Source organism: Perognathus longimembris, chromosome 9, assembly GCF_023159225.1.
Source record: "Perognathus longimembris pacificus isolate PPM17 chromosome 9, ASM2315922v1, whole genome shotgun sequence".
Classification (NCBI taxonomy): Eukaryota; Metazoa; Chordata; class Mammalia; order Rodentia; family Heteromyidae; genus Perognathus; species Perognathus longimembris.
Window position 1 is genome coordinate 35142603 of NC_063169.1, and position 23557 is coordinate 35166159.

Consider the following 23557-nt stretch of genomic DNA (forward strand, 5'->3'; position numbering starts at 1 on the left):
GATTATAAGAACAATGTGTCTTGATGATGTCACCCCTTTCATAGTTGTCCTCCAGCTTTCCCAAACCCATCATAATCCTCAAATTATGTAGTTCATTTTATATATGTTCATTGAATATAACGACTGTATTTACCCACTGTTCCTTGCTCCATTCATCTTCTCTCACCTTTGCCCTCCCTAAAAATGACAGTTTATTGACTTCATTTCTATAATATCAGCAGTACCTTTTTCTCTCCTTTATCTCTGCACTGTGAAATCTTGCTAAGACCTTAGCAACCTGTTCTTCTACCTTCCAGACAACACCACCATATAAATCCAGGTCATTTATACCACCTTCCCCCATTATCCCTCTCCAAACAGTTACTAATGCCCAACATAGGTTACCCTACTTTCAGGCTCTCTGCTGCCTACTGTTTGATCCATCCTATGCCCAGATTAATGTTGATAAAGTACGTTTCTCATTGAGTTTGTCTTCTGCTTTGATATCTTCAGTGTTTTCCATTCCAACCAGCTGGGTCTATTTTTCTTCCTAGTAAAAAAAACTCTGTGTTAAAGGTTCCTGCACAAATTTTCCTCCATGATTAACTACATTCACTCTTACTTATGTCCTGTCAGTGTAGATCCTTCCCCTAAACCTTAAAGATATAATTTAAAAGTTACCTTTCTTGTATGGTTACTTAGGAATTTCCCATCAGAAACAGAAAAGATGGTTCACTCTCTGAGTTTTCAGAATCTAGTAACTTAACTATATTAAATTATTAGGGTCTTTGTTTTATTTCCATTCATCTTTTCAGGGAATGTGGCAATTGTTGAAGTTGTAGGTGCTTTTTGTTGAATAAAAAATAGAGATATTGTTGCTGATCAGGCAAGTATCTTTGAACGCCTAAGAAATACAAGGTGACAATGCAGAACTTAAATACCATTTCCTATAGTTTATTTAAAAACCATTTGTGACATAGCCATATAAATGCACAACTAACATACAATGACAATTTTGTAGTTTTGGCCAAAGATAAGCAGAACAATGACACCATATTCCTTTATCAAAACCATCTTTTACAGTTATAAATTGCTTTGCTTATAAGTGAGATATTCCTTAACATTTTGTACGGTATATATTTTAGGCTGGATTGTGTGTCCTCCAAATTCATGTTGCAACTGTATTTAGAGATAAGGTCCATGAAAGTAATAAATGTATAAAGAGATCATATGGACAGAATCTTACTATAATAGAACTGTTGTCTTTATAAGAAGAAGAAACATCAGAGGCCTCTTTTTCTGCTGGTGCACAGAAGAAAGGCTATGAGAGACCTCCTGTGAAGCCAGGAAGACAAGCAACCTACCCAGCCCTGACAGCTCCATGATCTTGAACTTGTAGCCTTTAATACTATGGAAAAATAAATAAATTTCTGTTGTTTAAGCCACCCTTTTGGAATGCCTTATTGTGGAAAACCTCAGAGTTTAATACAATAGCTCAAACAAACACTGTGAAGTATGTGAGACTAGAGGTGGGGGAGAAATAATAGAGATTTCTTGGGCATGAAAAGTTTAGGGACCAGTGCACACCTATCTTTTTTCCCTTTCCAGGTAGCCACGGTCTTCACAAATGACCCTGCCACAGCCACTGTCCTGGTTGAGGAGGGCAAAGGTGCTGGATCAGTGCTGACCAAGTCATTGGTACATCAGGGGATGAGCACAGGGCTCTTGCCCCTCAGGGTAATAAATTTTCAGTCTTCTCAGTCAGCTTGTTTTATTCAGGGCTTGACAATTTCTAGGAATGGAGTTATCTTATGTTTGTCTTAGGTATGACTTCCATCTTTTCTGCTTTCTTTCTCAGAGTTACTTTAATGTGGATAATTTATCCTATGGTGAAAGGACAGATTCTGGTTCTGGGGTGGAACCTGGTGTTTTGTGGTTCTGTGCTCTTTACATGTTTTGGGGAACACTGGTGCTACCATTTTTGGACCACACATTATCAGCCTTTCAGATTCCACTTTTCCACAGCCAGCTGTAATAACCAGCGAATGCATACATGAGTGTATGTGCTCTAACACCCATTAATTCTGACTTCAGAAAGTTCCTTGAACATATTTGTTTTTGTGTGTGTGTGTGTGTTTGTTTTTGTTTTTTGTTTTGTTTTGCCAGTCATGGAGCTTGAACTCAGGGCCTGAGCACTGTCCCTGGCTTCTTTTTGCTCAAGGCTAGCACTCTACCACTTGAGCCACAGTGTCACTTCTGGCTTTTTCCATATATGTGGTGCTGAGGAATTGAACCCAGGGCTTCATGTATATGAGGCAAGTACTCTACCACTAGGCCATATTCCCAGACCCATATTTGTTTGTTTGTTTTTTTTTTTTGGCCAGTCCTGGGCCTTGGACTCAGGGCCTGAGCACTGTCCCTGGCTTCTTTTTGCTCAAGGCTAGCACTGCCACTTGAGCCACAGCGCCGCTTCTGGCCGTTTTCTGTATATGTGGTGCTGGGGAATTGAACCTAGGGCCTCGTGTATCCGAAGCAGGCACTCTTGCCACTAGGCTATATCCCCAGCCCCCATATTTGTTTTTAAATATTGTATTTTGCCAAATCTGGGGTACGTTTTCAAGTATTATTTTAGCTCCCAAGTATTCCTTTCCAGAATTATTAAGACTCACTGGGTTGCTAGCTGTACAGTGTACAATACTATTGATGATTTGGTGTTTACAGCGTATAAATAATCTGTTGCTAGTTTGCCCTACTCTTCCTGATGAGTGATAAAAGTATTCTCCTCTCTAGACTCATGGGTACTTAAATGGCACTTAGGTACTGAGATGGTGCTCCTCCTAGTAGTTTTCCATGTCAATGGCCCCTTTCATTATTATACTTGCTGTCTCTTTGTGTGAAGCTGAATGCTTAAAGTCACTGTAAAGGGTCTGAAAGGGTTTTGTTGGCCTCACCAGGACAAACTTCATAGTCACTAGTACTGTCTGGGAAGCCTCCGTGGTAAGTCACCTTGGAAAGCCTCATGTCTATGGCTGTGCCAGTGTTCTGTTGAGTGGATCATGCTCAGCTCCGCACCCATACTTTGTGGGAAGCATGAAAACATGTTCGATTAAATACCTGTGCTCACATTCTCTGCAAGGTCAGGTCCCTCTATTTCCCATAGGTTCTGGACTCTTAAATCTTGGATCTCAAAAGGCAGTAACAGCTATGCCTGTGTGATTCTGTTCCTTAAACTTGGCTCCCTTTGATTGGTATATATTTTAATCTAGAGGGTTTTTTGTTTGTTTTTGCTAGAAGTAACCCTTTTTCTTTGGCTTAACAAATGCTGGTCCCAGAATGTGGAAGGAGTTGTTGCTCAGTGTCTTTTATCTGACATAGGCAACCTGTTCATTAACAGTGGAGCCAAGAACCTGAATTGTTCTAGACTCACAAGCCAGCTCTATTCAGTTCCATGAGAATCTCTTACTGAGAAGGTACTGCAGTAAGTAGAGATAATAAAGCACAAAGTGGGCGATAATATGGAAGTAAACATTTTCCTTTATCAGCTATGAAGCTATAAAGGGCTTGGGGTAGATAGAGCTGGGTGATAGGGCACTTCTCTAGCATCCACAAGGCCCTGAGATTCATTTCCAGTACTGAAAAAAGAAAGGATATAAAGGTATATTAGTGTAATGATGTTTAATTTGAAGGTTTGAAGGGTGATCATTTTAGGCCCATTGAAATGACTGGGAAGACTCTAATAGTCAGAACAGAATTCTTTGGACTCCTGCTGCTGAACTACTCCTCTTGCCCAATTCAGTTTCATTACTAGCAAGAATGAATTGGATCTCTAAACTTCCTTTCTCAGTCTAATATCTGATTGTTTCTTTGAGTTTATGCTGTAAGGTATAATAAAAAATCCACAAAAACCTCCCACTGACTCTCAAGCACCTGATGCATGTCTGTGTTACTAATGAGTTATGCGTGCTGTTGAGGCTGCAGTGCTCATCTCTTTGAAGTGGGATTTGGGGTGTCTATTGGCATTGATCTTGACAGACAGGAATATCCCAGACAACAGAATAGAATATGGCCATTGTTTGTGTACTACAAGAACACAGCAGCGTAGTTCAGACATTCAGTCTCTGTTCAGTCTTCAAATAGCAGACATGTACTGCTCCTCCTGTAACCTGGGGATTGACAGGAAACAGACTGCTGCTCCCAGGGCTCATAGTAGATCAGCGGGAAGAGAGGTAACATTTAGGGCACACTTCGTTTGTCAAAGTATATCACTGTTCATTGAGGGGAAGCACACACATCAGGAAGCTTGAAAGGCATTGCCAACTAATTTGCTATCAAACAGGCTTGCCACATTTAAGCTTTAGACCTAGAATTTGTATCATCATATGCTGTAATCACACGTTTAGAAAAGGATTTCTGTCTTAAACATTCTGCAGCCATTTTGATATTTTATATGATCAGATTCTAGGTGGTTCTATAGCTCTGGGGTTCCAGGGTCTGAGGGCCCACTGGACATTTTCCTTGCCTCTTGCTTGTGGCCATTTATGTAGTGATTTGGCATTTGGCATGGAATGGCTTCTTCATTCAGTATGTGGAGTTGCAGATAGCAAATGGTAACATTTGGACAACAGTAATTCATGTAACATCACAAACTCAAAGAGAGTATTACTGAAGATATTGGTGACCCCTGGAGTCCCTGATTTTCTTTTATGCAATCATACACTAATCAAGCTCAGAGAGAGTATAATTTCCAAGTAAATATTAATAGACAAAGACTGCGCCATGCTCCAGGGGCCCTTTTAGCTGTAATGTCCAAATGGATTACTATTCTGATATGCAAGAGACTTGGAATAATGCAGTTGCTGATGTTATGGAATTTCTCCAACTTACTAGTTCTCATGGAGTCATAAATGTAGATATTTCACTCCATTTACATAAACACAAGGTCTCTAGCATTCAAAAGAAAACAACATAAAATCTAAGAACATTCTGGAAGTTGAGGGTCATTTTGCATAATATTCTAAGTACATCCATCTATGTTTTCCCTAGTTTTTAATGAAGAATCTCTTTATGTGTCTTTTTTTCCCCTTAATGCAAAGGATTTTGGCTTGAGTATGGAAATTTTCCCGCTACCATTTTGCTTTAGAATGTTACTTCCCCCAAGTTTCTCATGATAAAAAGATTCAGACTCGGAGGCAAACTCCTGGCAGCTGAGTTTCATTAAGACTTTGATGGGAAACTTAAGTTGGAATTACAAACATCTGTGGCTAAACTTCCCTTCAGTAAACCATTTCTCAGAATTTAACTTTACTACACCAGGAGCAAAGAAAAGAAAAACAGCTGGAAAGAGAATGTTGCTCTTCTGCAAATATAAGAGTGGATATTTAAATCTTTGGCTATGTGATCACTGTACCTCAATGAACTCACACACTTGCTTATCTTAGAAAACAAATAACTGTTTGGGAAGGCTCAGTTTTAGAACTCAAAGCATGTACTGGCCATCAGGTTTAAATGGCTTTTAACCAATGAAAGCTCTGAAAACTATATCTGGCTATAACATTTACTATATATCACATTTACCATAAGCAAGGAAAACTGCTCAAAGATAGAAGTGTTTGGAGTCTTACTTTACAAAACCCTAACATTGGGTCTGAAATTTGTAGCAAAATAGAAGTTACTATCCTTGTAGTGAAGGCCTTGCATTTTTTGTTTAGCTTTCCAAGAGATTCATTTTTTTCTGAACTGCTGAGATATTCTACTGGTGAGGAAAGGTTGTAAAGGAAACAACTGAAGAATAAAATTATAAAACTGAACTTGAGTCTTCTCCAGTGTTGCAAAACCAGCAGATTTGTAAGCAAAGATTGAAAGCAATCAAACTTACAGCAGAAGTAAAGATTTAGACAACAAAATACTTTTAATAAATTATGAATTATATAACTTTCCCTGTATACAGTATAGACAGAAATGTTGTGGGAGAAAGAGAGGAAAAGAAACAGAATTAGAAACTGAGGACTCTGTGCCAGCTTCTATGTAATACTTCACTTAAATTCCATGTCAGATTTGCAAATAAATATATTTCGATTCATGTTACAGTTAGAAGAACTGAGTCTCTAAAAATAAAAAATGAACAAATTGGGCTGGGGATATAGCCTAGTGGCAAGAGTGCCTGCCTCGGATACATGAGGCCCTAGGTTCGGTTCCCCAGCACCACATATACAGAAAACGGCCAGAAGCGGCGCTGTGGCTCAAGTGGCAGAGTACTAGCCTTGAGCGGGAAGAAGCCAGGGACAGTGCTCAGGCCCTGAGTCCAAGGCCCAGGACTGGCCAAAAAAAAAAAAAAAAAAAAAAGAACAAATTTGCTCAAAGCCCACTGGTGAGAGAGTTCTGGAGCTAGATTTACACTTTCTATCTGTCTGGCCAAAAGTATATACTGCTTTTGATGAAAGGTCATGTCACATATTATAAAGCAGACTACAAATAAATAGTTTTCCAACTGAATCTGGTCTTCAGATATACTTAGCCTAGAGGGTATTACAAACATAAAGTCAGCAGTTTCTCTTAAGAAATATTTTGTTCTCTCAGAAAATTTAGAAAAAAGAAAACAAACAGAGAAAACCCCAGAAGACCTGGCACCGCTGAGCCAGAGGCATACTTTGGCTGCTTGTGACTCAGAGTTCATCCTCGCCAGGCTTCATTCCCTTCATTGGCTCCACCTAGGTTGGATCCTGGCTTTTTTTTCCTTCTCCTTGACCTTTGTAAGAATCTGAATTTTAAAAATTCCTTTGTACTACAAGATGTAGCAATTCAAGCTTGGAATATATACTTGGAGGGACTGAATGGAGCGACTCAAACAAACACATTTGTACATTAGTACTCATAAAAGCATCATTCACAACTGCTGAAAGGTAGAAGTAACACAAATGTTTGACCGTGTTGAGCAGATATTGTAATAGATAAAGAAATATGGTATAAGATAATGATGGGGCTCAAGCCTGTAATCCTAATCAGAAGGCCAAAATCAAGAGGATTGTGATTTGAAGCCAGCCAAGGAAGAATAGTGTGCTAGATCCATCCCCAAAATAAGTAGCAAAGAGCAGCAGTGGAGGCATGGCTCAAGTGGTAGCATACCTGCTGAACAAACCTGAAGTTCTGAGTTCACATCTCAGTACCACAAAAAAAAATTAAAAAGAATTAAAGGATAATATATTAAATAAATAATTCAGGTTCTAAAAATAAAATTTTAGCATGTTCAACATGAGCAAAAATTGAAAACATTATGCTAAATGAAATAAAGCAAACGCAAAAGGAAAATTTTCATGAGTCCACTTATATGAAGTACCTACAATGATGTTAGAAACAGAAAGCAAAATGGTGGTTATCAGCGGCTGAGAACCTGGACTGGCATAAATTATTTAATGGGTTTCAATTGGGGTACATAACAGTATGAATGTGAAAACTATACATAAAATAACTGCAATGGTAATGTTTATGCTATAAATGTTTTATCGCATTAATAAAACTTCCTCTGGTTAGGTCAGAGAACTCTGAACCAATTAAGGGAATGGAAATCTTTATCTTCTAGTATGTTTTCATAGTACTGATCAGATATTCCTGGAGGTGTTGCTGTTATGAATTTTTTATTAGCCTAAATGAAAAGTTTCTAGTGGAGACCATAGCATGTTGTGGAGAAAAAAACATTAGAATATGTGTATAAAAGGAAAGTAGAACACAAGAAAATGCTATAGTTAGTCAACGGGCAATCTAGTAGGAAGAAGCAGTGATCTACTGGGAAAAAAGAATAGGAACTTAATGCTTGGGCAAGGTACTTGTCATTTCCAACATCAACTCACAGGAAAGGTATAGTTTTCACTCTGGAGTATTAAGTAAGATAATAGTAAATGTAGGTTGATGGGATATGATAGGAATAAAAAAGCATTAACTTTTTTCTTTTTAAAAATATGAATACTTAAAACATAGTTATGGGCTCAGCGGGTGAGAACATGTTTGAAATCCTGATTCTATCCCATGTAACCCTCAAAATACCACAAAAACCCATGAATAAAAAAATGTAAAAATTTTTATTAGACAAGTCAGGGAAGAAAAGTTATTTTAAGTCTTGGTGTTCTAATAGTTTATGTGACTTAAGCTACTCTTAAAAATCTCAGTATTGATTGTTATTTTACATTTCCTCATTTGTAAGAACTTCCCTGAACTTTGATAAAATGGTCCCCATAGGTGTTTCTATTGATGTTACTTCATCTTATTAGATATTCCTGGACAAACAGCTTTTATAAATTCCTTTCTAGCTGGATTACTTACTACTTACCATCCAGGAGGCCTGCTGTCTGCTTTATGCCTCTGTTGGTATGTTTGTAAAATGAAGTGACAACGTGATGGTCATGATTAGTCAAGAAGGTGAAAGGAACTAACACACAGGAAGTGTTTGGATGAGTATCTGGCATGTGTAAGTACTGAGTACATACAACTACTACTATATTACAGTCCTTCCACAGTAAGCTTTATAAAGCCATTGTTGTTTGATGAGTAGGTTATTGTGCTTTACTACTGTAGGATTAGTTCTTGTTCCATGTTATCTCTATAGCACCTAGTGTGTACTCACCCTTACAGAATATCAGCTCATTTTGCGGTGTGCAATTGCTATGTATATGATTTTTTTCTTAGATGGCTCACTCTTGAGGGTAAGGGTGAGAATGCCTTCTCCATTCCTCCTAGACCCTCTTAATTGTTCTGAAGCTGATTAAGTCTCTCAATGGGTTAGTTCTAGAGTGATTAAGTAAATGGAGAAGTAATGCATGCTGGGGTTCAAATTACCTAATTTAGTGGCTGGAACAACAGTTCCAGGGTGATGGCCTAGGTTGGTGACTAGAGGTATTACTGTGGCCTTTTGGAATTTCTTTCAAAGAGACCAAGATAAGAAAAAGGAAAGCAGATAGTGAAAGAGATATAAACCATTTTTTGGTAAACATTCTGCAGGGAGTCTAACTGTGTGTGCTGAAATCACTGATCAACAGTGAAAAGAATTTACAGGGAAAGTCTAGCAAAATGAATCTTCTTCACAAGGCTTCCATTAAGCAAGTTAGTTGGGCTAGGGTATGGTACACATGAGGCTATGGAAGACGGATGGATATTTTTGGAGGAAAATAACAAAATAATGCTAATAAGACACAGTTGGTTTACTGGGAAGTACAATCCTCTTTTCTTTTGGGAAGTTTGCTCACTGTTGTCAATTATTTCCCTTATTCTCTCTTGTATGTGTCAAACCAATAACAGCACCCTCCACCCAATCCCAGTTGGCCTTCAGAGCAAAGTTCTTGCTCCTGTATTGCTCAGTATCCTGGGTGGCTTCTTTCCAGCCCACAGATAGTGTCAACCTTTAACCTAGTGGTCTTGACCTTACTTAACTCTTACACAGACAAAAGTCACATACCAGTGCCTTAAGGATGTCCCCTACCCAGGTCATGCATTCTCCCTGCTTTGGGTACATTCCTTCATTTAGGCAAGATGATATTTGCTTAGGTTCACAAGTGACAGTAGAGATGATGAAATGAAGTCATTTTTTAAAAATGTGAATACTGGGATGTCTTTTCTGTTCCAACTGAAAGAAAACACTACGATTACCACATATTCAGCAATAATGAACTTGATAAATTGCTTAATCCTAGCTCAGGAGGCTGAGATGTGAACATACCCCCACCCCACCCCCCAAAGTCAGAAGTGGAGCTGTGGTTCTCAAGTGGTAGAGCTGGAGCCTTAAGCCCAAAAGCTCAGGGACAGCACCCAGGCTGAGTTCAAGCCTTAGGACTGGCAATAGAGAGAGAGAGAGAGAGAGAGAGAGAGAGAGAGAGCGAGAGAGAGAGAGAGAGAATGGAAGAAAGGAAGGAAGGAAGGAAGGAAGGAAGGAAGGAAGGAAGGAAGGAAGGAAGGAAGAGGGAAAGAAAGGACCCAGGTACTGGTGGCTCATGCCTGTAATCCTACCTACTCAGGACACTGAGAACTGAGAATTATTGTTTGAAGTCAGCCTGGGCAGGAAAATCCATGAGACTCTTATCTCCAATAAACTGCTCAAAAAAGGCCAGAAGTGAATCTCTGGCTCAAGTGGTAGAGTGTTAGCCTTGAGCAAAAAGCAGCTCAGGGACAGCACCCAAGCCCTAAGTTCAAGCCCCAGACTGGCAGAAGAAAAGAAAAGGAGAAAGAGGATGAAGAGGGAAGGAAGAAAGGAAGCAGGAAAGAAAGGAAAGAAAAGAGAAGAAGAGAAAAGAAGGACCCTCTTCCTTGTTTCTTAGTCCAACATTCTCTAATCCTTCAGTCTGAATATGTTTCATGAATTTGCTTCCACCTCACACAAAGTACACTACAGTGGTCCAGAGTCCATGCCTTGGTCCAATGGTGCAGGCATAGACAGGGCATAAGTCTGGTATGGACCTTAAGGGCCTAAAGCCAATCACCTTCCACCATCCCATGCTTGCCTTTATAGTTTTCTTCTTTCCATTTGAAAAGAATCTGAGATATAACCATTCATATGAATCCAGTTCAAATAAAGTAAATGTACTTTTAGAATACTCTTCCATCCACATTTTCAACTTCTCCCATAAATATCCACATCCTCCATCCCTCCCTTCCTTCCCTGCCTCTATAAACACAATCTTCTGATCCAATCCAGTAAACTGGTCATGCCATGTTATTAAAACCTCTGGAATGTATTCCACTTCAGATCTGCTTCTTGGCTATAAAAAGCCTGAGAAGCCAGAGGATGGGGTGTTGGAATCACCCTGGGACTGTAGCTCACTGCAGTGTTATGTGAAAGTATGCACTGGGAACACAATTACCTCCATCACACCCTGTGTACAGCCTACACTTTGACCTTCCTGGAACGTCTTGTATTTTCTTTCTGCTTCCTAAAGTCCTCAAATGGAATTTTGAAACTATTAGACTCTGACAATATTGCATACTTCAGTGACTATGGGAAATTCTTTTCCATGAGTATGATAGAGACAGATACATAATAATATTTATAAACAACATTAAGTAAAATAAAACCAGAAAAAATAACATCCTGAGAACTATTGCCAAAGAGGGGTCTCTCTTAACCTAATCACCCATTTATAATAGTGACAACAACAATAGTTAGCATTTTTACTATGCCAAACACTGTGCCAAGCACTCTCCATAACTTAATCACCATAACTGAGGTATGAAGTAGGTATCAAAATCCTCTATAAGTGTCAGTTTTGTTATCTGCAATTTAGATAACTGAAATTTTTCCTGGATCAAGAAGCTTGCAATTTGAATGTAGTACTTTCTGTCTGAAAGGCTGTCATCTAAAACACTTTACTCTGCCACTTTCCTACTGTTTTACTGAACATGAGTATATAAGAAACAGTTCACAGTCCCAGAAATAAGTTTTGTGGTTCCTTTATACTGAATCATTTTCTTAAAGTTGTATGTGCTTGACTTAATCAAAATGCAGTCTGTCTAGATAAATTTAAATTTCAGATGAACTGTGAAAAGTTTTAAGCATAAATATGTCTTAGGCAATATTTGGGACGTGACTAACATTTTACTTAAGCTGTGCTTGGAATTCAAATTTAATTGAGCATTCTATATTTTGTCTGCCAATCCTGCTCTTAAGTCGAGCATTTCATGCAATCAGGGACTTTCCATGCTCAAAGGGACAGGTAAAGATTATGCTTCGTTTGGGTTTAATTCCACGACTGCAGTGCCCCTCCATAGCATGGAGTCTCACCTTCTGTAGCTTGTCTCCAGTGTCTGGGTGTGAAGCTGACCCCAAGTCTGACCCACTCTTTCTCACTTACATATAGGACAGGCAATGAATACACTCTGGCTCTACCTATTCTCCTGTCTTTTGGGGAAGGAGAGTGGAGCTCACTGTGATGCAGGATGGTCTTTATGCTCCTTATTCTCCCAAATAGTATCATTTAAAAGCAACAATCCATACTTGAGTGGTATTAGAAATGGTGCCATTCTGCATAATTATTTTAGTTTTATGGGTATATAACTGAGGCTGTAGTGTGTGTGTGTGTGTGTGTGTGTGTGTGTGTGTGCATGCGTGTTGAGGCCAGTTGCTCTTTCCTTTCCCATGAACTTAGGTGACTTCATTTCCTCCTCCTTAGCATCTCCCACGCACTGGACATGATACTGTCTGCCTGGGCTCAGGGGACTCTTAAATCACTTGCTCTGGATCCATCAGACCTCACCGAATGTCTGCACTTTTAGCTATGTTTTCAACGTCTGAGCTTTGGAAAGGCAGTCAAGCAGCAGCTGTCTGAATAAACACATTATCAATATCGGGATCATTTCTGAACTGCAGACGGGCTTGATTTAATCTTGCTGCTGGAAAGGAAAGCTTCATTTCTACTTCAGGGATCTATTTGCTCTGTGGTTTCCCAATTGCCTCTTTCCTGGCTCCTCCCTGTCACTCAGGCCCTCAACCTCCTTTGTTGAAGACCTTTTGTTTAAACGGAATCAAAGCTTAGGTCTTGTCCCAAAAGCAGAGGAAGAGGAAGGCAGTGAGTGACCAGCACACACGAATGCTATGGCTTTCCAAGATGCTTCCTGGGACCTGCAAACAGCAGAATGTCACTGATATGCTTAGGCATTCCCAGTTGAGTGGGCCAGAAGAGGCTCAGAGCACGGACCCAGGCCAACTTAAATCAGTACAGTAAGAAACTCCAACTTCCAGCTGGCAATATCCAAAATCCAACCTACAAAATAATAAGCCTAGGTGATACTAACTACCAAGGCAGCAAGAGAAAGGAGGCATGGGTGGATTCACAGAGGGCAGGCAGGCAGGCGCAGGTGGCCAGCAGGGGTGGCAGAGGCAGGGAGTCTGTACCTGGACCACAGGCGGTGGGCTTCTGGATGTCACATGTGGCTCACTGGTCTCAGGTAGGTCTTGCCTGCCCACCGGGGAGCTCCCTTCCATGTCAAAAGCAAACGGGGTGTCGTCTCCCGACGCAGCGCTGGAGTAGGCAGCACCCCAGAGGAGCCACAGGGGCAGGATGGAGCACCACCAAGCTGAGCTCACAGCCATCTGGGCGCGTGCATCCAGCCCGGTTCTCAGCCTCCAGGGACTGCTGCTCTCGGTCGGATCCCGAAGGGTTGCTTGTGGTGTTGCCTGGTGTATGTATCTTTTCTGGGTCAGCGGTATCCAGATGTGGGCAGGCAACTCCGGGTTAACTTCTGTTGTTAAAAAAAGAAAAGCGAGAGTGAGAGTCAGCGTAGGCGCTCTCTTTCTCTCCCTCCCTCTCTCTCGCCCTCTTCCCTCCTCCCACTCTCTCTCGTTTTGCCCCCGCCCTCCACTCCTGAAGCTTGAGCTGTGGAACCTACAGATGGATGGAGCTCAGAATCCAGCCAGCCTCCAAAGGCAACTGGGACCCCGGGCGAGCGCCTGCCACCTCGTCTTCCTCTGGGCCAGCTGCAGGGACGGCGGCACACAGAGCAGTTCTGGCTTCCTTCCCACAAGCTGGCTTGCTCTCTCACCACTCCCTTCCCACCTTCCACTTCCAGGCCCTCCCACCCCTAGCTGGAGCCGCTCAAGGCTTTCCTGGTAGCCTCCCTCCCCTCTTCTTCCTCCCCTCAAGTTTGGAGCCCCTAAAGGGGCTCCAAATATTTAGAGCTTGCAGTTGCTTTCTCACATCTCTTTTATTAATTGAGTAAAAAGGTGCCCAGCTGGAAGTCTTATCTATTTAAATAGATTTTTTTTTCATGTGGCTCCACTAGTTTGCAGGAAAGTGGGTGGAAATGAGATTCCAAGGGTAGGAGGGGACCAGAGGTAGATGATTCAGTGTCCAGTTTTGGAGCAAGCCTTCTCCTTTTCTAGAGATGGACTTCTGTGCTGAGTGCTAATGTCTTTTTTGGAGTCTAGATGGCCCACCCTCTTCCTCCCTACAGTCCTCACCCAGAGGGCTTGGGAGAAGAATATCTTTCACTGCCCCGCTGGAAAATGACTGCGTTGCTCAAATGCATGAACTTTGATTTACAAAGAACATCTTGTTTTCGTCCTAAAGAGGTGCTTTGTAAGGGACCACGAACAAGGCTTACAGTGTATGAGCCTGTCAAATATAGTGCCTACAGTCCCAACCTCTTCCTGTTGGCCTGTAACCTCATGCCTACTCCATCTGTCTGAGTCATGCAACCTTTCCAAGACTTTGGTAGAAGTTGGATGACAATTATGCCAGTCCTGTGGATGAGTGCCTGTCTGTAGGTACTTTGTTTACATGTGTGAATATCTCCAGTTCAGCTACTCAAAAGTAGCTTTGAAAGTTCTTGATGAAACAACCATAAAGGGATACTCAAGTCTTCCAGGTATTTGAAATCACAATGTTGCAATAAAACATCTTCCTGAAAATGAATCTCAGATTCTGTTCCACAGAACAAGGTTTTTTAAATCAGAAGACACACAAAACAACCATTTATTGTGCAGCTATCAGGTGTCAGATACTTGGCATATGTTATTTGAAAACTTCACAGCATTTTTGCACAGTAAGGCTATTATTTTCTCTTTATGGAAGAAAAATCAGGGATTCAGAAAGACCAGGACTTTTGCCCAAGGCCACCCAACTGGTAGAAAGCTGAGTTGCAGTTTGGATTGGTTTTATAAGTCCAAAGCTTGCCTTCACACTTGTGTCACCCTGAAGTTCTCAAAATAAAGACCTTAACAGCTTCAGAGGCAGGAGGGACAGGTACTCCTTGGTTTTTTTTTTGGGGGGGCGGTACTTCCCATATACCAAAATTTTGTAGGGATTATCTCATTTAATTTCATCTACAGGAAAATCTCAGGAAGTATTGTCATATACATGACAGTGGGTATTACTGGAGCCCAGGTAAATCTAATGAAATGAGCTATAATATGTCAAATACCCTTCGTCTTGAAATGATTAAGGCTATTTTTCATTATACAGGTGCACAATCCTAGAGTCTGATCTAAAATGACCTTGAGAGCTTGGTGCTTTAAGATACAGCATTGAGGAACAAGAACAGAGCATGGTGGGCTTTGATGAGAAGTGAGGATGCTGCCGACAGTTGCAGGATGGACCACCATGATTTCTAGTTCTACTTAGATGTATTTACTGCATACATTATCCCCCCACTCCTCCCCCTAGATCCCCTAGCCTAGGTTGCTCATCAGAAGATGGATGTGAGTATGCCTTCTGTCTCCTTGTCAGTCCACATTCAGCAAATAATCAATTCTATAGTAGGGGCTTCCATGCCCATTGAGCATTGAGCCTTTGCTTGGTAGAAGCAAGGCCTTTGCTTTAAATTATAAATGCTATAATGCAAAGATCCAAAACCAGAAGAAACAAGAAGGGGTCTATAGATGCTAAAGTATTTGTAATGTTTTATTGAAATATTTAAAAATAGTACTGTAAGAAACTATTAAGATGAATTCCTATCACCATCTTCCACATAAAGTAATCAACTATATAAAGTGAAAAAGCCCAAAACACATGTTTGGGGATGATTGCTGGTGGCTCAAACTTGAAACTTGAGTGAAAAAGTAAAGAGAGAGTGCAAGGCACTGCATTCACACACAAAAATCACACATATGTCCACTAAAATACACATACACAAGTCCTGTAAAATACACACACATGTTTAGTAAGATACACACACACACACACACACACACACACTTGGTTTGATTGATTCTTTTGAAATTTCTATTGGCAGATGAGGTAATCAGACTCTGAAGGAGAATGACATTCAATTTTTCTGCACTATTCTTCTTTTAAAAGAAATATACATATATACACACATATATGTATATATAGAGACGGAGATAGTTTTAAATATTGTCCACCTCAGCAACACACTAAAAACATGCATATTTGTTTCCCTGTCACATAATTGTACAACTTTTCTTTAACCTGAGACCTCTTTTCTCTGCCCAGCAGGTATTTTAAAGGTCTGTGCAGTGGGGACTGTCATTACCCAGAACCTATGGGTTTGGTTAAACCTATTCCTCCATTTTTTTTTCATCTTTCTGCAGTAGCTATGATCATATTCCAGTCAAATGGCACAATATGTGATAGCATGGATCTTTGTCTGAAATAAAACCAGGCTCACCTCCTAGACAAGTTTAGTAGTTCTAAGAGCTTGACAGAAAATGGAATCTTTCTAAACATTAATTTCCTCAACTGTAAAATGAGGATAGTGATGCTTCTTTCATTGAGTTATGTATGAGTAACAAGGAAATAATGTAAGAATAATATTAATATAGACTAGCACATACATACTAAGTAGCCAGTAAATAATTCTTATTTAATGCAAAATTTTCAAGCCTTAATAGTGACTATTTCTAAGGAGGAAAAATAGCTATGCTTGTTTATGCTGTGGCTTGGGTAACTTCACATTTGCTGAAAATAACCATTCCCATTTTTACTTCTCCTAGGCCCTTTCCTTTACTAACCACTGAAATGAGGCTTCCATGAATCACAGTGTGATAGGGCAGGCAGGCAAGGAGAAAGCATGGATGAATATTTTATAGCAAGCTAGAAGGTGGCACAGAGCAAAAGGCACCAATTATCTCTTCACTCAGGGGATACTCCCAGACCACCAAAGATCTGAGCATGGAAGGATTATATTCCTGCTAAAAGTACAATTGAGGAGCATTTTCAGTATGGCTGCGTTCAAATTATGACTTTCTGTCCCTTTGTGGGGATGGTGTTGAAGATTTGCTGAGAATGTTTGCAACCACTAACTTCTTTGGGACTCCTCTCTTCCTGGTGACCATCCTGAGGCAGAGAAGAAAGCAGGGGCATCTGGGGAAGCCTTAAATAGCTTCTTCTAGTACACCAAACCAGTTAGTGCAACTTCTGACTTCTAGACCAATTGCTTAACTAAGTAGACTACGGTGTTTTTTTTTTGTTTTTTTTTTTGGTCCTGGCAGCAGCAGATCTGGCATTTTTTTAAAAAAAGATTTTTATCAAAGCAAGTTCTGGAATTTCCTTACAAGTCCCTCTACCGCCCCAATCCCCAGTGCAGTTATCAACAGATAAATATCAGGGCTGCGTGTCTCTTCAGCATTTAGCTGTTGGGCCTGTCCTTAGCATTTAAAGACCTAAGTGTGCTGTTAACATAGCCCATATGCCATTCTGTAAATAGAAAGTTGTGTCAGATGCTATTTTGGATTTGTAGGTGCTAATCTTAACTAGACAGAGGATTGTTGTGGGAACTGTGTACTAGTGACAATCATTTCATGATGACTTTGGTTAGAGATGCAAGTATGAACTGAACTTCTCCCCTCCTTTCACTTTGAGACCTCTAACTGATAATCCTGTGGTAAGAATAAAAAGTGTGATATGATCCCTCTTTTTCTACTAATACTCATCTTTTCTCATGGACAACCCTAATGAAAATTCATGCCATTTGAGGAGCAGTGTCTGAAAAAGAGCTAGCAGATGGATGAAATTTCTTGAAAGTTTCTCTGGGAAAGAGAGTAATAGATGAAATTAATTTGGCTAAATTATAATATATGCACATATAAATGACCACAGTGAAACATTTTTATGTAATAAATATGGAATACAAGAAAATAAAAAAATATTCTTCCCATTAGTTCCCAGCATTTATTCAAGGGAGTGGATAGCATGAGACTTGTGTTAATTAGATAGTATGCCTATCTATTGTTTCCTGTCATGGTCTCATCTTCTTTGATCATATATTCTCTGTATTTTTTAAAATTCTTCCTTTCATCTATCTGTGCATTTGTTAAGTCACTGCATTTACTGAACATCTCAGATACCAGATTTAGACACTGAGGAAATGGGTCAAACCATGATCCTTATTTTCAAGGAGTAGAGTCAGATGGGACCTATGGAAGTAGATCCTGTGAGGATGTGAAGTAATTAACAGTGGTTCAGACAGGATATTAGGGAGGAGGTAACAAGTTGGATAAGAAATGTACTCATTGCCTTACATATGAAGTTGCAACTCCTCTGTACTTCACTTTGACAATAAAGGAAAAAAATGAAATAAATAGAGCAGCCTTTACACAAATACAGCTGTAGGTTCTAGAAGAAGGCAGTAGTTAAGTCTTAATTAATGGGAAAGGGGAAGAACAGAACAGGAAGCTGAAGAACAAGGAAGTCATGTGATTTCAAACCTCTCAGCCAGGGGCACAGTCCCTGCCTGCAGGTCCATTGAACCTGAGGAAAGAAAGGAAATATTTTATATTTTGTATACTCCAGAATATATTCTACATCATTATCTTACCTATATTCATTTTCTGTATCACATCCACTCTTGAACACCAATTTATCAAACTATGCACAATATTTTAACCTTTTTGTCCCTGCCAGTGCGATGCCTAGCTTACCATGTTCAGATTTGCAGTTTTGGAGGATTAGCTAGTGAGGAAGAAGCCTCCCCTGGAGAACAAGACCAGAGACCAGTTAGGAGGCTGAGGCATACAGAAAGGGACCAAGGGGAGAGACTTCATGCATGGATAGGGAAACTTAGAAAGCCTTTGAAAATGATGGTAGCAAGTGGTCACACTTAGTGGATGAAACACAGACATTAGACAGTGGTCCTAACTAGGGTTATTGTCATGCCTCTGTGGTGACCTTCCCTTCTAGTCTAATAGGATAATGACATCACTTTGGCTGAAGGAGAGAGATTCACACTTGTGGTAAAATACTCAATGGAGAATCGCAAATGTTAACATCAATTAGCTCAGTAATGAGATCAATACAAAATAGAAGCTCCTGGGACTTGGTAATAAAATGATAGAGTTAAGACAGGTGACATCCAAATAGGAGGATTGAGAGATGCTTTTTGTATTTCCATACTTACTTTACTCCTAGTGACACAAAGGAATTGGCCACCAAGATGATTGCTGTCATCATGATGGGTGTATAGGTAGGATGGTGGGGTAAAGTGGTTGTAATTTGTCTTGTGTGAGCAGTGACAGAAGCCACTCTGAGATTTTTAACTTTGTAACTTTGTAACTCTGCATCCCTTGCTTTATTTTCTAGAAAACATATGTCAGTCATGCTCAGTTTAGGTAATCAACCAACTTTAGAAAAATAAGTCCAAAATAAGGAGGAATACATAATCATAACAATGTGTCAAATTTTCACAGTGCTTTACTTTAGAAATGCTTCTCTCACAAGTGAGGAATCAATTTGTTTTTGCAAGTCTAGATTCAGCCCTTTTGAAAAAGATTTTCAAGTCACTTTCTACTTTATCTCTTATCTCTGAATATTTAATAGTCTAAACATGATTGATTTTCACTGTCTGCCTACTCAAATAATATTTTTCAAATATCTACTTTGCAAGCTTCATTTTTCCTAGGCTGTACAGCAAAAAAGAAATTAGATTAAAAATTCATGGAATTTTTATTGTGTTGAAACAAGGGTTGATGAATCCAGGTTTGATCTCTCGTAGGGGAGAAGGATGGGTATGTGTGTCAGATAAGGGAATTGTCTAGTATGTCAATTGCTCAGTGCTTTGGAGAAGAAGGCAGGGGATGAGGTATATCTGAGGTGTTCTGTTTCAGGACTGCCCGCTGACAAGATTTGGGTAGAGTCTAAAAGAATGGGAAGGGCAAAACAGACAGGTATCCATCAACTTAGAAGAGCAGATCAACAAGGCACTAGAAAAGAGGAAGGAGCTTGCCTTTTGAAAAAAAAAGGGCTAAAATGAAATTATAGAGGTGATGGATGGCTAGAAATCAAGTCAGAAAGGCAACCAGCTAAATGAGGCCAAATATACATAACATTGAGATAATTATAAAATCTTTTAAATGTAGCCACATTTGTATATAGTTTCTAGGCATTCCCATAGTGACATGGTAAGGACTCTAATGGTGCTGATGAAAATTCAAGTGAATTATTTGTCCATTTTCAGTGTGTGTGTGTGTGTGTGTGTGTGTGTGTGTGTGTGTGTGTGTGTGTACTGATGCTGGAACTCAGGGCCTGGGCACTGTCTGTTGCTTTTAGCTCAAGGATGATGTTTTGCCAGTTGAGCCATAGCTCTACTTCCAGTGCTTGGAGATATGAGAATGGCTAAGAGGCACATGAAGAAGTACTCAACATCCCTAGCTATAAAAAAAATGCAAATCAAAACAACATTGAGATTTCACTCACCCCAGTCCTAAGAATGGCCATTATCAAGACAACTAATAACAACAGATGCTGGTGGGGATGTGGCCAAAAGAGAACCCTATTACACTCTTGATAGGAGAGTAGACTTATTCAACCACTCTGGAAAGCAATATGGAAGTTCCTTAAAAGGCTAAACATAGAGCTCCCCTATGACCCAGCAACCCCACTTTTGGGCATTTACCCAAAGGATCACAAGTAAGGCCATACTAAATCTACTAGCACAACCATGCTTATTGCAGAATTATTTAATATAGCTAAAATATGGAACTAACCCAGATGCCTCTCAGGAGATGAATGGATCAAGAACTTGTGGTATATATACACAATGGAATTCTATGAGTCTATCAGAAAGAATGGCATTGCCCCATTCATAAAGAAATGGAAAGACCTGGAAAAAAATCCTACTAAGTGAAGTGAGCCAGATCCAAAAAAACGTAGACCCTATGGTTTCCCTTATTGGTAATAATTAATATATGACTAGGATAGTCCCAGCAGAAGATAATAATAGCTAAATAGCTATGTCCATATGATCACCTAAGATGATGTTAAGTGAAATGAACTCCAAGTTATGGAAACACGTGGTTTATCATTGTTGTTATTTTTAACATACTACGTGAAATTATTTCTTTTTTTCTTCATTATGTGTTTAGCCTCTGTTGTCACTTTATTTGATTTTGGTACCCTGGGTATTGTATATATATTTGTCTGTATTAGGGAAGGGAAGAAGAACATCAAAATTGTGAGACAAAGGGTAAAAGGTGAACCAATGCAATAGCAATACTGACAAGACAGTATGTTGTAAACCAACTGTACAACTCAGGGCGGGAGGAAGGAAGGTGGGAGAAAAATGAGGCAGGAGGTAACAAGTTTGATAAGAAATGTATTTATTACCTTATATATGTAACTGTAACCCCTCTGTATATCACCATGACAATCATTTTGTTTTAAAGAGTCTCTTGGACTTTTCTACCAGGGCTGTCTCTGAATCAGGTCCTCAGATATCAGCCTCCTGAGTAGCTAAGATTACAGGCATGAGCCACTGGCACCCACTTATAAACATTTATTAAAAGAGAAATCAGATGTATGTGTCCCAGTGTATGTGGTCAGATAGTGTTTATTTATAGCTCTTAATTCTTATATCTATTAGTCATGAGACCTTGGGAAGCTGTTTTATTCTGAAAGCTTGAGCTCCCTCATCTTTAGGACTTTACTAACACACTTACTAAAAGTTAGGGTAAATGGAACTCCCTCAGATTGGAGTATACCTGTCTCATGGAGTTTTGGTAAGAATAAAATATGTATAAATTGCTCAGAAAATTCCTTTTCTATGGTGAACATTCTATAAACTTTAGCTTTTCTCAATATCATACTAATATTAATTAGTTATTTGATGCACAATGTCTTCTGAGGAAAATTAGAAGGTAGCCCTCTACTGAAAGACTAGTACAAGCACAGTACAGGCACAAAAAGACAAATAACATATAACCTAAGTTAATTCTGGAACTTAAAACAAGTTGATCTCATAGAAGCTGAAAGCATAATAGTAGTGACCAGAGGCTGAAATGGTAAAGATTACAAAAAGGATGTATTGTGACATTGAGGTCACAGGAGGGGAATTGCAAACCCTTGGCTTCCTGTCCCTGTAATATGTAATGTAATATGTTGTTTCTAGTCTCTCTCTTTCTAAAACCTCATTTTCTACACTATTAAGGTAAAAGAATTAAAGATTATTAAGATTGCCTACATAAGTCAGGCAGTAGTGGCTCAGGCCTATAATCCTCATTACTCAGGAGGCTGAGATCTGAGGACCATGGTTCAAAGCCAGCCTGGGCAAGAAAGTGTGAGATTCTTACCTCTCATTAACCACCAAAAAAGCTGGAAATGGGGCTGTGGCTCAAGTGGTAGAGATTTTAAGTTCAAAGCCCAGGACTGTCATATACCCAAAACAAACAAAAGACATGAAGACTGATGCTTATAAGACTAATAGAATTTACTGTTATATGTAGCATCATGCAATAAATGCTCATTTCTTAACATTGAGAAGCTATAATGTAATGATTATAGATGGTTTATCAATGTAATATTTGATATTGGCTAACATTTCTCACAGAGGCTAATTGGGCTATCACATAGTCTTCTTCACATTAAGGACACAAGATATTATCTAACTCTTATCTTTTGGCTCTTTTAACCCTTAGAATTGCCCAGACAATCCAAAGCTCTAGTCACTATGATTTAATTACTTGGTTCTTTCCATCTGGAGTGATTTTCTTATGAATTATTTCCTTACTTTATTCATTAAATTTTTTATATTCGTTTACAGACCAGGGCAGTTAAACTTCTTAGCAATAAGTGCCTAGAAGTGAACAGATTTTCTAGGGGATTAGACCTTTTTATAGGGGCCAGTTTCCTGTCTGATATTCTCAGGCACTCACTAAAGTTTTTTTTTTTAGAATTATGGAACTTAACATTGGTTTTAAACTTTCATCAGTTAGAGTACATAGACTGCTGTCACCTACTTTGTCTCAGTTACTCTGCTAACAACTGTTAAGTGATTGAGCATCTTCAAATAGAATAACTTGTAGCTGAGAGAGACAGGGCCCTTAGGGAACAGGAGCTTAGGCCTCAGTGGCTGATGTTCAAGTTCTCAATTTACTGTGATTTCTTCCTGGCTTCTAAAGTCATCAGTCTTTGAATCTTTGGCTTTCTTCTTCGGTGGTTTGATCTCAGGACCTCATGCTCACTTAGGTTGCTTGCTCATGGCTGACACTGCACTACTTCAGCCATGCCTCCAGTTTTGGTTTTTGATGTTTATTTTGGAGATGAAATCCCACGGACTTTTCTGCCCAGGCTGGCTTTCAACTTCAATATTCTGGATCTCAGTATTCTGGATCTTAGTTTCTCAATTATCTAAGATTATAAAATACAATTGTGCCTAACTTGGCATCTTTAACTTTACAACTCAAATGACATTATAGTTTAGTAGCAAGGGTATGGAGGTCAACAATGAGTACTTTTGTCTATTATGTTTGACTAAACTATTCTTTGCCATTAGAAAACAAAAATGCCAGTGACAAGAAATAGATGATGAGATTAGAAGAGAATGAATATATGACTGAAAAGGAGATGAATTTCATCCTTAAAAAACTGAATAAAAATGAAAGCTATTCTTATCTCTGTCTTTATTAATTGGGGTATCTGAAAGAATTGGGTTTGCCATTTGGTTTGTTTTGTGGGAAGAAGTCTTTCATATGAATATGAGTAAGAGCCCAAGATCCTGGAATAACATTTTTTTTTTCATCCAGCTACTGAAAATGGACACATGGTATTTCTGTGTCTACATCAGCTGAATAGTGTCTGAAGAAGATCTGTAATTTTTTGTCTGGTGTGAAAATGAGTAATGATGAAGTGGTTTATGTACAGGTAGGCCTGGTGTT

General features: G+C 39.4%; 1 protein-coding gene across 3 annotated transcripts in view; it reads right to left on the bottom strand.

Annotated features, from left to right (window-relative positions):
- Positions 1-13454, bottom strand: part of Lama4 (laminin subunit alpha 4) — a 145182-nt gene extending 131728 nt beyond the window's left edge. For 2 of the 3 annotated variants that reach the window (XM_048353932.1, XM_048353935.1), the window contains exon 1: positions 12848-13245. In XM_048353932.1, coding sequence (XP_048209889.1) covers positions 12848-13045 — 198 coding nt within the window. In that variant the 5' untranslated portion in view covers positions 13046-13245. Of the gene's footprint in view, positions 1-12847; positions 13246-13341 lie in introns of those variants that run through there. The other variant, XM_048353934.1, reaches the window with a different exon arrangement.
- Positions 13455-23557: the final 10103 nt, after the last annotated feature.